The following is a 15,619-nucleotide window of genomic DNA, read 5'->3' as shown; positions in this document are numbered from 1 at the left end:
CTAAATGCTTATAATCAAAACGGGAAAAATACATTGACTAAAAAACATTATCTGAAATGTTTCAAATACCTCCACAAGAGTAAAATCCTCAATCGAAGCTGTTCCTGCATCCAAGTCTGCAAGAAATAATTAATAATTCACACTAAATGTTTTTTTATCCACAGAAAAACCTATGATTTACAAAGGTTATTAGCTAAAATGTCTCAATACAAGATGCCTCAGCTGAGCAGAATCAGAAAAAAAATAAAACAAACAAACAAGTGAAGCACTTAATAAAGCACTTTAACAACCACAGTGGACTAAAGTGCTGCACAGAATAATAAATAAAAGACACATGAAAGCTCAGCTCGGCAAGAAAATACATATAAAGAGACAAAAAAAGAAAAGACATAAAACATGGGTAAAAAAATAACAGCCATAACACGAAGAACAATAAAAAACAAGTAAAATATAACATTAATGCCATTAGCTGCTCACCTCTCCCAGCGTAGCAAACAGCAGCTAGATAAAGATCTCAATTAAATTGCTGACGATAAATAATGAAAACAACCGTGTGCTAGTCGCGAACGTTAGTCCGTTCGCCAACACGAGCTAACAGTCGCGAACGGTAACGCGCGAGCTAACGTTAGCGCCCATTACCTAACAGCCGCAAACGTTAGCGCCATAGCTAACGCTAGCTCCCATTAACTAACAGCCCGAACGTTAGCGCGCGAGCTAACATTAGCTCCCTGTAGCTTATGTTACACACTAAAACACTGCTTAGTATTGATTTACTTATTAGTTTTTCTTTTACTTCCCACCAACAGACACGTGCTAGCATTATCAAATGTTCCAACAACTTTTAAACAGGTACAGCTGACTGATGTAGTCCTGCTAGCATCAAGGAAGTGAATTTTCAAACCTCCAGCTCAGCAGCAAGTTAAACAAGAACCAGTACTGGTGTAAAATGTAAAAACAATAGTGTGCTTAGAGTTTTCACCAAACTATTAATTTCTTTTTATTGAATGAAATGAAATGGATGTTGAGTTTCCCACAGTATCCGTGTCTGATGTTTTGAGTTACGCTGCTCACAAATGAAATGAAACAAAGCCAAATACAAAACACCTTTGCCTGAGGTATTTGTTACCTTCATTTTGTTAAATATCTGTACTTTTTACTGCTTGGGAACATTTTCTAGGCCCAAAAAGATGCATGTCGTAGTTTTTCAGGTGTACATAGTTTTTTGGTATTTGGTTCCATTTTCATCACATAGCCACTAAAAATTGTTTATTTTTATAGACAGATACAGCTGAAACTGCAAACAGTTCCAAGATTTTCTTTATATCATCTTGTTAGAAAATAACTGTGCCGAGAGGGAACAACAGAAAGGAAAAGGTTCAGTTATTTTTTGTTTTTCTTTGTCTCTTTTGCTTCATATAAAGGTTAGTTTAAGGACAGTAAGCCAGGCTTTAAAGCTATTAATTCATTTAGAAGTTACACAGTGTAGCTTGTTGGCATACTACCCTTCTTGGCTTTAATCATCACATCATAAAGTTGAAAAATAAAATCACGCAGGTAAACAAGGGTCAAGTCTGTTGAGATTAAATCTGTCACCATATAAAAGTTCTACCAAAGAAGAAATCTAACACAACAGGCGTGCGAGCCAAGACACTCGAGAGGATTCAAAGCAGGTACAACTACAGAGCAGGATAACATAATATTGTCATAATTAGTCTCACAATGTGGGGAATTTTACAGTAGTACAGTCAAGGTAAAGGTAATAAATAACGGACATCCTATTGCAAATTTCTGAATGTGCAGTGTAGACAAATGTTGACCATTAAGATTATAAAAAGTGAAAAGTCTCACGAAAAGTCATTAAATAACCAAGTCCGATATTTACAGCGCAAACAAGGATTGCAAAGGAGAAGTTACCCTTATGATAAGTGCAACATTTCAAGTGTTCTATGTTCATGGTCTTAATACTCGATGTGTTCTAAATTGGACATTCATAGACGTAAAAATGCATGCTTGTTATTTATTTCCTTTCTTTCTTTGCTGCTCTTACACCGGTTGTTTAAGGATGATCGTATCCTATCTTAATGGTTACATTGCACATGGGACGTACAGTATAATAATCATTGATTGTTTGTGTTGTACGTTTGTGTTCATCACAGGTTGATGGAAAACTCCTCATTAAACAGCATTATGCTGCAGCTGGAGGGTTTGAAACTCTCCGAGGCCTCCGTCTACCCCGTCTTCCTCTGCTTCTTTCTCTCCTACATGTTCATTGTGATCGTGAACGCAGGCATCGTGCTCCTGGTTGTCACTGACAAGAACCTGCACCAGCCCATGTACCTGCTCTTCTGCAACCTGCCCGTCAACGACATCGTTGGGAACTCCATCATGCTGCCACGGCTGCTCATAGACATGCTGCGTCCTCACTCTGAGCGTGTCATCAGTTATTATGAGTGTGTGGTCCAGGCGTTCACCACGCACATGTTTGGTGCCACCGCTCACACGGCACTCATGATCATGGCCTTTGACAGATACGTGGCCATCTGTAACCCCCTGCGCTACACTTCCATCATGAACAACAAAATGGTGGTGAAGCTGACAGCGTCTGCCTGGGGAGTGGCCTTTGTTCTGGTCGGGATTCTGCTCGGTCTGACCATTAGGCTGAACCGATGCAGGTCTTGGATCATGAATCCTTACTGTGACAACGCCTCGCTGTTTAAACTCTCCTGTGAGAGTGTTTTTGTTAATAACATCTACGGCCTCACGTTCTCCGTGGTCTTACTCTCGTCGTCCATAGGCAGCATCGTCCTCACATACACGCAGATCACCGTGGTCTGTCTGACCAGCAAGAACAAGTCTCTGAACGGGAAAGCCCTGAAGACCTGCAGCACTCACCTGGTGGCGTATCTCATCATGCTGATCAGTGGTTTCATCGTCATTATCCTTCACCGCTTCCCTCAGTACTCAGACTACAGGAAGCTGTCGGCCATTTTGTTTCACATCATCCCTGGGAGCTTGAACCCTGTCATTTATGGAGTTCAGTCTGCAGAAATCTGCAAATCCATGTCAAGATTGTTTCGAACCAAAGCAGTGGCACCTTGCAAATGACGAGTGTCAACCTGGAGTCAAATGGCACTTTTCCTTCCCACAGTTGTAGCTCGACTCGACTCAACGCGGCTCACCCTCACGGTTCACAGAATCGTTCAGTACTTCCTGCATGACCCGAGCATAGACTCCGTCTGAACTGACACAACACTGAACAGGTGGTTTAGTGTAATACACCAGACTCCTTTGTTAAATATTGACATTTTAGACATGTTAATTGGTAAATGTTGGCGATTAACGCTTTGATTCTTGTGTCAGTACAATGGAAAAGCAAAAAAATAACTAGTAGAGTCGAGCTAGAACTGTATAATGGGAAAGTGCACATGGATTAACTGTATATCCACTGTTTACACCTGCACGTGTCAGATGAATCAGATCAGAAATAAAGCGAATTTGTTACTTTTTCCTTGTGTCAAACGTTCAGTTTCCTCGGTGTAAACATCATCGCTCACTCTGGTGGGTTGCACTCATCCATTCACTGGCGTCTCACAAACACTCACACACTCACAGTCAGTTTTACAGTCAATGAATTTGACAACATACATCACTGAAATGTGTTTTTAATCGGTTAGAGTAGAAGAGAATAGAACCAATTTGCCTTCTGCTCACCAGGAGATGGTGACGGAAGGAGATGCACAGAGAGTGTTAGAAGTCAGAGACGACTTCCAAAAGCAAAGCATGCTGAGGCGTGATGCCGCGCTCTCCCCTGAGAGCAGCCGCATTCTTAAAAAACAGCGGCTGGAGGCTGGCACTGGCGTTCACTGACCGCCGCCCACCAGGTGACTGCTTGCCTGTAGACGCTCCTGAGTGAAACTCTGTTCTCAGCCACACGTGCACATGAGTCAATTCTTTGTGCTCCACTGTTTTTCAGAACGAGGGATTTCCAGTTTTTATAAATGTGGTTGTGCATGTGAATAGTTATTGGTTTCATACTTGGTTCAGGAGCAGATGTCTGCAGTAAGGCAATCGTGACAAGGTGCACATTTTTTGCAAATAAATGGCTGGGATTGTTGTTGTAAGAGTTTGGAAATGTTACCAGAGCAGTGTGTTACTCAAAGTCTGTACTTTAGGTACAGATACAGACTTAGGCAAGACCTGAGGGTCATTGCAGGAAGAAGAAGAAGCTGGAAATGAGTGATAGTTGGAGAGAGGAGCTTCAGAATTAGAATACTTTTATTATCCCGGAAGAAATTGTTTTGTTACAGTTGCTCCATATCAGACTCAGTAAGTACCAGATACCAGTACCAGTTTGTCACAGATATTCCGACACTGCAGCCAAAAGGTCAAAAAAATACCAGAATTCCCCTTTAAATTGCTCTGCCAGAGCCAGAAACTCATTGAACTACATTTCAACAACAATCCTGACTCATCCCTCTTTTGCACAAAGTCTGTTTGTTTGAAATTGTGCTTGTTTTCTGTGCAGCTCAGATGGACAACGCCACGTACAACAGCCTCATCCTGCAGCTCGAGGGAATCAAGGTCACCAAGACAAGCAGGTACCCCGTCTTTGTCGCTCTGCTCCTCGTCTACATCTTCATCTTTGTCGCCAACCTGGGCATCATGGTGCTGATCTGGATGGACAGAAGCCTGCACCAGCCCATGTACCTGCTCTTTTGTAACCTGTCCGTCAACGACGTTATGGGGAACTCGCTCCTGGTTCCCAGGGTCCTGGCCGACGTTCTGGTGCCGCCGTCAGAGCGCTTCATTCACTACTATGAGTGTCTGATGCAGGCGTTCACTGCGCACATGTCCGGCACCAACGCCCACACCGTGCTCATGATCATGGCTTTCGACAGGTACGTGGCCATCTGTGAGCCGCTGCGCTACGCCGCCATCATGACGGATCGGATGGTAATCAAGCTGACGGTGTCCGCGTGGGGCGTGGCCTTCGCACTGGTGGTGGTTCTGCTGAGTCTGACCTCGCGGCTGAACCGATGCCGGACGCTGGTCGCGAACGCGTTCTGCGACAACGCCTCGCTCTTCAAACTCTCCTGCGAGAGCTCCCTCGTCAACAACGTGTACGGCCTGACCTTCACCGTGCTGCTGTTCTCCTCCTCCATCGGCTCCGTCGTCCTCACGTACGCCAAGGTCACGGAGGCGTGCCTGCGCGGCAAGAGTGCGTCACTGAACGGCCGAGCGCTGAAGACGTGCGGCACGCACCTGTGCCTCTACCTGCTCATGCTGCTCAGCGGGATGGTGAGTATCGCGTTGCACCGCTTCCCCCAGCACGATGAGTACAGGAAGATCTCGGCCATTCTCTTCAACGTGGTCCCCGGCAGCCTGAATCCCGTCATCTACGGCCTGCAGTCGCACGAAATACACAGGTGCTTGTCCAACGTGTTCCGGCGCCGGAGAGCTCACCTGGCCTTTTAAACGTCCACGCCTGACGTCGCCACAGTGACGGTTTATATTTGACCTCAGGTGTTTTGACCATATATAAATCTATATAGATATATCTAGCCATATATGTTTATATCTTTTGTTACTTATGAAATTCATTTGTCCACAGACAAACAGTTAGGTTTTGGTTGTGGTCTCCTAGTGGACTGTAAAGGTACTACAGGTGTGTGAGCATGACTTACAGCATTTTAACAAATATTCTATTTCAATATTTTATTATTTTTTAAATATGTGTGTATATAAATGCATGTACTACATAAATATACATATACATAAATACATATATACTGTATGTATATATGACCTAAAAAACTAACGTTTTCATAGATTTTACAGCTTCGACACTCTTGTTTATTCTTAGTTCATCTTTTATTTTCAAGATTCACTAATTATTCAAATCTTGAAAACGTGTTTTTGTCACTTCCTTTTCCTTGACACCTTTTCACCTCTTGTGAAACCTTTCGTTTCCTTCACACCTTCGTCGACACAAAGACTGCATTTTTTAAATGTTTCCAAATAAAGTAATAAATCGATAAATGTTGATGGTGGATGGTGGATGAATGTGATGTTTCGGGTCCAATTGATATTTATTTATTTATTTAGCAGGTACATATTATAAATAAAGAGGGAGAACGCAAGTGAATGTGTTTCATATTGTCTCAGAAAATATCAATAGAACGTGTAACAACAATTAATTTAAGAAACAAAGAAACATTTATGTCTCTTTAATTATTCTCATTGAAAACATTTGCTTATTTTTTTAGCAGCAGGGCTGTTGTAATGGGGTGGGCAGAGCTGAGGGGCTGAGGGGCCCCTCCACAGCAGTCCACCTGTTCACAAACATTATAATAATAATAATAATATAATAAGGATCAGAGACATTCAGTCTGTCAGGTTTTGCGATATAGCGGTCAGTGATGGTGGATTTAAAGTGACAGTGAACTCAGTGATTTTAGCTGTGAGGTTTGGTGTGACAGCTCGATTGCTGTCACAGCACAACGTTTCTTCAACTTGCTCGTTTCTCCGCTCCGTTTTGCGACTTCTTCTTGCTGAAGATGACGACGATTTTCTCCCGCACCACTTTGATCTGCAGGCCGTAGATGACGGCGTTCATGGCGGGCGGGACCACGTGGAACAGGACGGAGGCGAGCTTCCTGTGCTGGGAGAGCTGCGGGAAGCGGTGCAGGATGAGGATGACGTTGCCCGACAGAAGCAGGATGACGTAGACGGCGAGGTGCGACGCACACGTCTGCAGCGCACGGCCGTTCAGCGTCGCGTCCCTGCGGCTCAAGCACACCGTGGCGATGCGCAGGTACGTGAGCGTGACAGCGGAGAGGGAGCACGCCATGGTGGACGCGGCGGCACCGAGGCCGTACACATGGTTGATGAGGACGTTCTCGCAGGAGAGCTTGAACAGCGAGGCGTTGTCGCAGAACGGGTTCCTAATGATGTGTCTGCACCGTGACAAGCGCGCGCTGAGGGCCACCAGCGCCGCCACCATCAAGAGGGCGGCCGCCCACGCCCATGCCGACAGTGCCGCCACCATCCTGTTGCTCATGATGGCGGCATAGCGCAGAGGCTTGCAGATGGCCACGTAGCGGTCGAACGCCATGATCGTGAGCACGTTGTGCGATGTGGCTCCGTGGAAGTGGGCGCAGAACGCCTGCACCACGCACTGATGGTAGTGAACGTAGCGCTGAGTCAGCGGCGTGAAGACGTCCATCAGCAGGTGAGGGATGACAGTCGACGCCCCAAACGCGTCGTTCACGCTCATGTTGCAGAAGAGCAGGTACATGGGCTGATGGAGGCTGCGCTCGGTGGCGATCAGAAGCACCAGGCCGAGGTTTGACACCATGATGAAGACGTAGATGAGGAGGAGGAGGACGAAGGCGGGGACGGAGGACTGGGGCGTGACCCTCAGCCCCTCCAGGAGCAGGATGTCCACGCCCACTGTTATATTCTCCATCAGCAGAGCGGCGGCGCGGGTCACATGATCACAACATCTGAGAGGAGAAAGAGAAACACGACACGTCACAGATTTACTGACTCATAAACATTAGATATGAAGATGAATTCAAACATTTTAGTTTCTCTTTACATCTTTATCACCTAGAACAAAATGTAAACGCGGAATATTATAATATTCCTGATAATAATGATGTATTTCTTCATTCATACACATGTTTGACACTCACTTGACACAATCTACGTTAGTTTAAATCTAAGATGTCTTTATCTCACTGTTAGACAGACATTTCCAACAGGAAACTGGAGTTTCTCTCCCACGCAAAAGTCCATAGAGAAAATCAGTGATTTTAGCTGGCCGGGACACTGGAGCTGCTGGTCTACTGCTGCCTCGTGTGGTCACTTTGTGTCACTGAGGTCAATCTGAACAAAGGATTTCAAAAGCGGAATTGACAAAAAAAGACATTTGAACTTAGTGATGGAGGCAGAAGTGGATCAACAACTCCTGTGAACTCCTGTGTGCTGTGATGTTGAAATCACTGTTTTTCTCTATGGGGTGTGGTGTGGGAGAGTGAGGGGTTTGCAAACTTCAGTTTCAGACTTTGGCCTCTGTCTTCCACTAAAGTAACAGAGTCATCAGATAACAAAGCATTACATATAGTATAGAACTCAACAACTGAAGAAATACAGGGGAAGTACTTTGCCAAATATGAACTTGTTCTGTTTTAATTGTACAAAAACAGACGCGAGAATCGTCGATAAAGAGATGAATTCAGAACAAGAACAATACCTGCTGGTAGTGTTCTCTCATATTTAGTTGTAAGATCACTATTGGAAACATAAGGGATCATCTAAACTTGGCAAAATGTAATCACATAAGCCCAGTTCTTTGAATATGGACTACATATTTGAAATAAATTGTCTTTTATGTTTTGTAAATGTCGATCACTTTAGTATTTATTGATTTACTAACAGAGAATATACATATACACACGTCATATGGATGATCAGGAGAACTGACACCGTTATTTTCTTCACTGGTTAAAAATGTACAGATTAGTAGATTCTAATATTTTGCCTTCATTTGAACTTGTGTAACAACAGATCATTCTGAAGAGATTATTCTCATTGTTTTCTTGTGTGTGTGTGTGTGTTTGCTTCGTTTGAGGAGTGAAATAAAAAACAATACATGAGGAAGAGGAGTAAATCTCATGTGATCAACCTTCATATCTGATGCAAAAATCAAATACATTTAAATAAAGACATTCTTCATCAAAGTGTTTCACTTCAGAGTAGAATATGGAATATTATGAGTATTTCAAATATATGAAATATAAATATAAAAACAGAGAGTTTGTTTTTCATGATGAGGCTGCACAGGTGTGTGTGTGTGTGTCACCTGTGCGTGTGTCTCCACACTCTGGACGACGAGACGCTGATGTCTCTGCTTCTTCTTCTTGGTCTCATTTATTCAGACTCAGTGACGGTGAATGTGATCACAGGATCACGTGAGAATCAAACATGTGATTAGCAACATGCTATTAACTGTTTGGGTGACTGAATGAACGGTAAACGTTTTTCATGTGTTTGACTCTCGTTCATTTTATTTAAATCTATGACAAAGTGAATATTAAACTTTGGCTCAAATTAAATTCTATCAAAAGTGAAACTCATAAAAAAAAAAAAAAAACATTAACTTAAGGGTTGTTAGCTTGTGTTGTTAGCATGCAGCTGAAGTGTTGTTAGCATGGAGCCCAAGTGTTGTTAGCATGAAGCTGAAGTGTTGTTAGTTTGTGTTGTTAGCATGAAGCTCAAGTGGTGTTTGTTTACATTGGTAGCATGAAGCTCTACTGTTATTTGCGTGTGTTGTTAGCATGAAGCTCTAGTGTTGTCTGCTTGTGTTGTTAGCAAGAAGCTCAAGTGTGGTTAGCATGAAGCTCAAGTTTGTTTATGTTGCTAGCATCAATCTCTAGTGTTGTTTGCTTGTGCTGTTAGCATGGTGCTCAAGTGTTGTTAGCATTTGCGTAACGTTTTATTAGCTTGTGTTGTTAGCTTGGATTATTAGCATGAAGCTCAAGTGTTGTTAGCATCTGTTGTTAGCATGAAGCTCGTGTTGTTTGCATTAATTTATCATTTTATTAGCATCTGTTGTAAGCATCAAGCTTGTGTTGTTGGCATTAACTTAACGTTTTGTTAGCATCTGTTGTTAGCATGAAGCTCAAGTGTTGTTAGATTGTTTGGTTGGCATTATCCTAAACTTTGGTTAGTTTGTGTTGTGAGCATGAAGCTAACATAGTGTTGAGTTGGAGAAGCTTTAGCTAATGAGGTTTAGCTTGATCATGTTGATTAAACCAGATGAAAGTTTTTGATTCGTTTGAGCTTCTGCACCTTTACTGTCAGAGGTTAAAATAATTACAAGATGAGCTACCGTAGCTTCTCAGCTAACGCAGCGACTGAGCTTACATAGTGACCTGTCAAACTACAGAAAGGTCACATGACTGAAGCTTTTCGAAGGTCTCGGCTCACTTTATCTGCATGATTTTTAACCTAAGATCGTACATTTTAAGATTGTGTAGCTTGTGTTGTTAGCATGAAGCTCAAGTGTTGTTAGCTTGTGTTGTTAGCATTAAGCTCAAGCTCATACATTTTAAGCTGTTGTTGTCATTTAAATTTGGCTGAATGGTTGAAAAATACATTTTAAAAGTGAAATAAAAACCCAGAACAGTTGTTTACTGTTTAACAGGCACTTTAATAAAAATGAAACATTTTAACATTTCACTGTCGTGGTTTGCTGCTGAACATGATGAAGATTTTCTGTCGCACCACTTTGATCTGCAGTCCGTAGATGATGGCGTTCAGGGCGGGTGGAACCACGTGGAACATGATGGAGGCCAGTTTGCGTTGGTCCGACTGGAGTGGGAAGCGTGGTCATGATGGCGCCGTAACGCAGCGGGAGGACGATGACGACGGAGCCCGACATGAGTATGTTGACATAAACGGCAAGGTGAGTGGCGCAGGTCTGCAGCGTGTGGCCATTCAGGGTCACATTCCTGCCGCTCAGACAGACCATGATGAAGACATAGATGAGGAGGAGGAGGAGGATAAAGGCAAGGATGGTGGACTGGGGCGTGACCTTTAACCCCTCCAGGAGCAGGATGTCCGTCTGGTTCTCCATCGCTCAGAGGCTGAACGTGGGAATATGAAAGCTAACATTTCCAACGAGGATATGACTATTACCTGAAACACACACACACGCACACTTGTTTTTAAATGATAGCGAGGACACATCACTGACATCATGCAGGTCTTAACCCTGAGAAAAATGTCCTCACACTCTGGTTTCTGTGACGTCAGAGGACATGACACTGTCCTGCAGACTGACACTAACATGTCTTCACGCAAACCTGATGTTTTTGTCCCCATCAGGAAAACAAGTGTGTGAAGAGATTTTGGTCCTCACAACATGCGTAATATGTGGAACACACACACATTTGCAGAGACACATATTTAAGTGTATGAACAGTAAAGCCTGACTTGAAGAAGAAGAAGATCATTTATATCAAACATGTGTTAAAAATCCCCCCAAAAATGAATTTCACTGAGGTAAAAACCCTGGATATGAGAACTGTTTGGTTGATGAAATGTCAAAGATATTCAGTTTATGTCATTTTGTCACTTTAGACAACTTTTAACACTCTCTAAATCTCTAAATCTCACCTTATGGGGACAAAAAATCAAGTCCACATGAAGGTCATTTTAAGGTGAAGACATGTTGGAGTAAATCTATAGGAGATAAATGTTAAGTCCTAGTAATGTCCTCTGAAGTCATGGAAACCAGACTCTGTGTGTGTGTGTACTTATATCTTTTACGATGTCCAAAAAACTGAATAAGCTATGTTTGTGAGGACATTTTGACCTTGTTTGGACATTTTGTCTGTTAATGCAACAATTGATAATAATGATAAGTATGTTAGTCTGACTAAGACCAGCTTGATTTTAGTGGACTAACGTGTTTATGGGGCATTAATTAAACTGAATTATTCTCTTAGTCTGACTAAAATCAGACTTTTAACATGCATGTAAACACACTGACTGTCATCTTGGTGTTGAAAGTAAGACATGGGATTCTGGGATTTAAGGGAATTAAGATTCACAGACATTTATGAGAGTCCACCAACTGGACAGGGACACATTTTGTGGACGTAAAAGACGGCACTTTCTTGTTGTTTTTGAAAAACAGCACAGCAGCTTTCTTTCATCGACATTCAGCACCACTTTATTTGATTTAATCTCAGTTTTATTCACACATCATCCACATGAAATGCAGTTTATATACAGTCGACATTTTCACTGCGACTCCGAGGAAGCGAATTAAACTTGTTGATAAAGCAGCGACGGGCGAGACATTGGCCAGACATACAGCAACATATAATACATGTACAAACAGACAGATATTCCCAGCACTCGGGTTACATTAGATTAGCAGGTGAGGTGAAGATATAAGAGAAAATGTATGCAGGTCAGCATTAACATCGGAGCGTTTCTTGATATAATCAGAAAATGAATTGCCTTTTTTGGACATTCTGGTGCATGACACAAGCAGTTTGAGACGGAATACGTCTGATATATTTATACACACATATGTATATATACCGATTCTCACTTTTAATGCCTTATATATCACACTGTGTCAAAATTTGGGTGGAACACTTAAAGATCTACTATACCATAACTATAATTAAACTTCAGAAAAGAGCAATTAGAATAAAAAATAAAGTGGGAGAATCAGTTTTTCTTTCACGTCAAAATTTCTGAAACACCAGAGATCATTTTGTGATGTGGACGAAATAAAACTCCTGATTCTTTAACTCGAAGAGAAGGAAAGTTATAATTGACAAACTGTGAATTAATTACAGTTTACAATGCAAACTGAAAGTCCAGCGCTATAATTGTGAGCGCGATGTTTTCTGAACATTTCTGATTGTCTTCGGTTTTTCCTAGTTTTGTACAGGATTCAGGCAAAAAGAAGCCACAATCTTGGCATATTTACAGACTGTAGTATTAGGCCACAGGTAAAAAGACTTTTTGAAAGAAAGAAAAGTAAATTTAGAATCAGAATTCTGACTTTAAAATGTTCTACTCTTCCATTTTTATAATTTGCTGTGTTTAAAATGATCATAAAGGTACAGCTTTTTTAGGCTGAAACAGTTTCAACAGAAATTTCCGGATCTCTTTTGACTGAACGCCGTAAATGAGTGGGTTGAGGCTGCCGGGGACCAGGTGAAACAAAATGACCGACAGCTTCCTGTAGTCTGAGTACTGGGGGAATCGGTGCAGGATGATGACAATGAAGCCGCTGATCAGCATGATGAGATACAACACCAGGTGAGTGCTGCAGGTCTTCAGGGCCTTGCTGTTCAGAGACTTGTTCTTGCTGGTCAGACAGACCACGCTGATCTGTGTGTATGTGAGGACGATGCTGCCGATGGACGACGAGAACAGCACCACGGTGAACGTGAGGCCGTAGATGTTGTTGATGAACACGCTCTCGCAGGAGAGCTTGAACAGCGAGACGTTGTCACAGAAAGGGTTCGTGACCAGAGTCCTGCATCGGTTCAGCCGGATGGTCAGGCCGAGCAGAATCGCGACCAGAACAAAGGCCACGCCCCAGGCGGACGCCGTCAGCTTCACCACCGTCTTGTTGGTCATGATGGCGGCGTAGCGCAGGGGGTTGCAGATGGCCACGTATCTGTCGAAGGCCATGATCATGAGCACCGTGTGGGACGTGGTGCCGAACATGTGCGAGGTGAACGCCTGGAGCACGCACTCGTAGTAGCTGATGAGGCGCTCGGACGGCGGGCGCAAAATGTCCGAGAGCAGCCGCGGCACCATGATGGAGTTCCCGACGATGTCGTTGACGGGCAGGTTGCAGAAGAGCAGGTACATGGGCTGGTGCAGGTTCTCGTCGATGAAGACCAGGACCACGATGCCCACGTTCATGAGGATGATGAGCAGGTAGGAGAGCAAGAAGACGAAAAAGACCGGGTACACAGAGACCTCTGTGACCTTCAACCCCTCCAGCTGCAGGGTGAGGCTGTTGAATGTGTAGTTTTCCATCAGCCTGGAACAGAACAGAAGAGGTTTTCATGATCAGCGCGTGTCATCAAAACTAACACAAGTGAAAACAATGACATTTAAATGATGTTTTTTTTTGTTTTTTTTACTTTTGTTCGTCTTCCTGTTCATGAAGTTGTCAAACAATCAGAGCTTTCAAACAACTTCTGCCAAAAGATACGACCTGATCTCAGCTTTTATAGAACTCTCATCAACAGGGGACATGACGCCATCTCTGTGTCGCCTTTGCGCTTACCATAGAGACCGTTAACAGACAGAGTTAACTCAGACGAACTAATTCATGAAGGTTGGCTGTAAACACCATCAGCACAAAATTACAACTCACTGACGGAGGCAGCAGTGGATCGAGCTAAAGTCACTGATTTTCTCTATGGACTTTGGTGTAGGAGAGTGAGTGGTTTACAAACTTCAGTTTCCCTTCCCGTGAAAACGTCTGTGTAACAGTGAGATAAAGCCTTGAACGTGTTCAGAAGATGTCATAGATGTGTTTTGATGCTGATTATATTCAGTTCAAAAGGCTCAAGCAACAGGAAACTGAAGTTTGGAAATCACTCATTCTCCTACACCAAAGTCCCTCGGGAAATTCAGTGATTTTTACATCACAGCACACAGGAGTTGTTGACCCACTGCTGCCTCCGTCACTAAGGTCACGTGTTTGTTTATGAGTTCGGCCTTTTCAAATCTTACGTTCAGTTTTACTCCACTCAACGACTGAAGAAATACAGGGGAAGTACTTTGCCAAATATGAACTCGTTCTGTTGTAATTGTACAAAAAAAGGGACGCGGGAATCGTCGATAAAGGGATGAATTCAGAACAAGAACAATACCTGCTGGTAGTTTTCTCTCATATTTAGTTGTAAGATCACTATTGGAAACATAAAGGATCAATTAAACTTGGCAAAATGTAATCACATAAGCCCAGTTCTTTGAATATGGACTACATATTTGAAATAAATTGTCTTTTATATTTTGTATTTCAAATATATGAAATATAAAATATAAAAACAGAGAGTTTGTTTTTCATGATGAGGCTGCACAGGTGTGTGTGTGTCACCTGTGTGTGTGTCACCACACTCTGGACGACGAGACACTGATGTCTCTGCTTCTTCTTCTTGGTCTCATTTATTCAGACTCAGTGACGGTGAATGTGATCACAGGATCACGTGAGAATCAAACATGTGATTAGCAACATGCTATTAACTGTTTGGGTGTTTGACACAGCGCAGTGACTGAATGAACGGTAAATGTTTTTCATATGTTTGACTCTCGTTCATTTTATTTAAATCTATGACAAAGTGAATATTAAACTTTGGCTCAAATTAAATTCTATCGTAAGTGAAACTCATTAAAAAACCCAAAAACCATTAACTTAAGGGTTGTTAGCTTGTGTTGTTAGCATGCAGCTGAAGTGTTGTTAGCATGAAGCCCAAGTGTTGTTAGCATGAAGCTGAAGTGTTGTTAGTTTGTGTTGTTAGCATGAAGCTCAAGTGGTGTTTGTTTACATTGGTAGCATGAAGCTCTACTGTTATTTGCGTGTGTTGTTAGCATGAAGCACTAGTGTTGTCTGCTTTTGTTGTTAGCAAGAAGCTCAAGTGTGGTTAGCATGAAGCTCAAGTGTTGTTTGTTTATGTTGCTAGCATCAATCTCTAGTGTTGTTTGCTTGTGCTGTTAGCATGGTGCTCAAGTGTTGTTAGCATTTGCGTAACGTTTTATTAGCTTGTGTTGTTAACTTGGATTATTAGCATGAAGCTCAAGTGTTGTTAGCATCTGTTGTTAGCATGAAGCTTGTGTTGTTTGCATTAATTTATCATTTTATTAGCATCTGTTGTAAGCATCAAGCTTGTGTTGTTGGCATTAACTTAACGTTTTGTTAGCATCTGTTGTTAGCATGAAGCTCAAGTGTTGTTAGATTGTTTGGTTGGCATTATCCTAAACTTTGGTTAGCTTGTGTTGTGAGCATGAAGCTAACATAGTGTTGAGTTGTAGAAGCTTTAGCTAACGAGGTTTAGCTTGATCA

General features: G+C 42.5%; 4 protein-coding genes across 6 annotated transcripts; 2 read left to right on the top strand and 2 right to left on the bottom strand.

The window, feature by feature from the left end:
• The first annotated feature begins 1,641 nt into the window (after nt 1-1,641).
• Nucleotides 1,642-3,325, top strand: LOC122779973 (olfactory receptor 146-like). The gene is made up of 2 exons (XM_044042718.1): nt 1,642-1,670; nt 2,157-3,325. The coding sequence occupies exon 2, from the start codon at nt 2,161-2,163 to the stop codon at nt 3,103-3,105; it is 945 nt and encodes a 314-aa protein (XP_043898653.1). The 5' UTR covers nt 1,642-1,670; nt 2,157-2,160; the 3' UTR covers nt 3,106-3,325.
• Nucleotides 3,326-3,365: 40 nt separating this feature from the next.
• Nucleotides 3,366-5,756, top strand: LOC122779239 (putative olfactory receptor 52L2). 3 transcript variants are annotated; one of them, XM_044041404.1, is made up of 2 exons: nt 3,366-3,881; nt 4,526-5,756. In XM_044041404.1, the coding sequence occupies exons 1-2, from the start codon at nt 3,794-3,796 to the stop codon at nt 5,473-5,475; spliced, it is 1,038 nt and encodes a 345-aa protein (XP_043897339.1). In that variant the 5' UTR covers nt 3,366-3,793; the 3' UTR covers nt 5,476-5,756. The 3 variants fall into 3 exon arrangements, with proteins under 3 accessions (XP_043897339.1, XP_043897340.1, XP_043897341.1); XM_044041405.1 differs by having other exon boundaries at nt 3,813-4,078; XM_044041406.1 differs by lacking the exon at nt 3,366-3,881 and adding an exon at nt 4,088-4,326.
• A 309-nt stretch (nt 5,757-6,065) lies between these two features.
• LOC122779238 (olfactory receptor 52E8-like) lies at nt 6,066-8,949 on the bottom strand. The gene is made up of 2 exons (XM_044041403.1): nt 8,867-8,949; nt 6,066-7,505 (listed from the first exon to the last, which is right to left on the bottom strand). Exons 1-2 carry the CDS (start codon nt 8,932-8,934, stop codon nt 6,509-6,511), a joined length of 1,065 nt encoding a protein of 354 aa, XP_043897338.1. The 5' UTR covers nt 8,935-8,949; the 3' UTR covers nt 6,066-6,508.
• A 3,647-nt stretch (nt 8,950-12,596) lies between these two features.
• Nucleotides 12,597-13,769, bottom strand: LOC122779302 (olfactory receptor 146-like). Its single transcript, XM_044041481.1, has 2 exons — nt 13,692-13,769; nt 12,597-13,588 (listed from the first exon to the last, which is right to left on the bottom strand). Exon 2 carries the CDS (start codon nt 13,582-13,584, stop codon nt 12,643-12,645), a length of 942 nt encoding a protein of 313 aa, XP_043897416.1. The 5' UTR covers nt 13,585-13,588; nt 13,692-13,769; the 3' UTR covers nt 12,597-12,642.
• Between the last annotated feature and the right edge of the window lie 1,850 nt (nt 13,770-15,619).

This window comes from Solea senegalensis, linkage group LG13 (assembly GCF_019176455.1).
Source record: "Solea senegalensis isolate Sse05_10M linkage group LG13, IFAPA_SoseM_1, whole genome shotgun sequence".
NCBI lineage: Eukaryota > Metazoa > Chordata > Actinopteri > Pleuronectiformes > Soleidae > Solea > Solea senegalensis.
The sequence above is the reverse complement of the archived record's forward strand: the minus strand, read 5'-3'. Positions and strand labels throughout refer to the sequence as shown.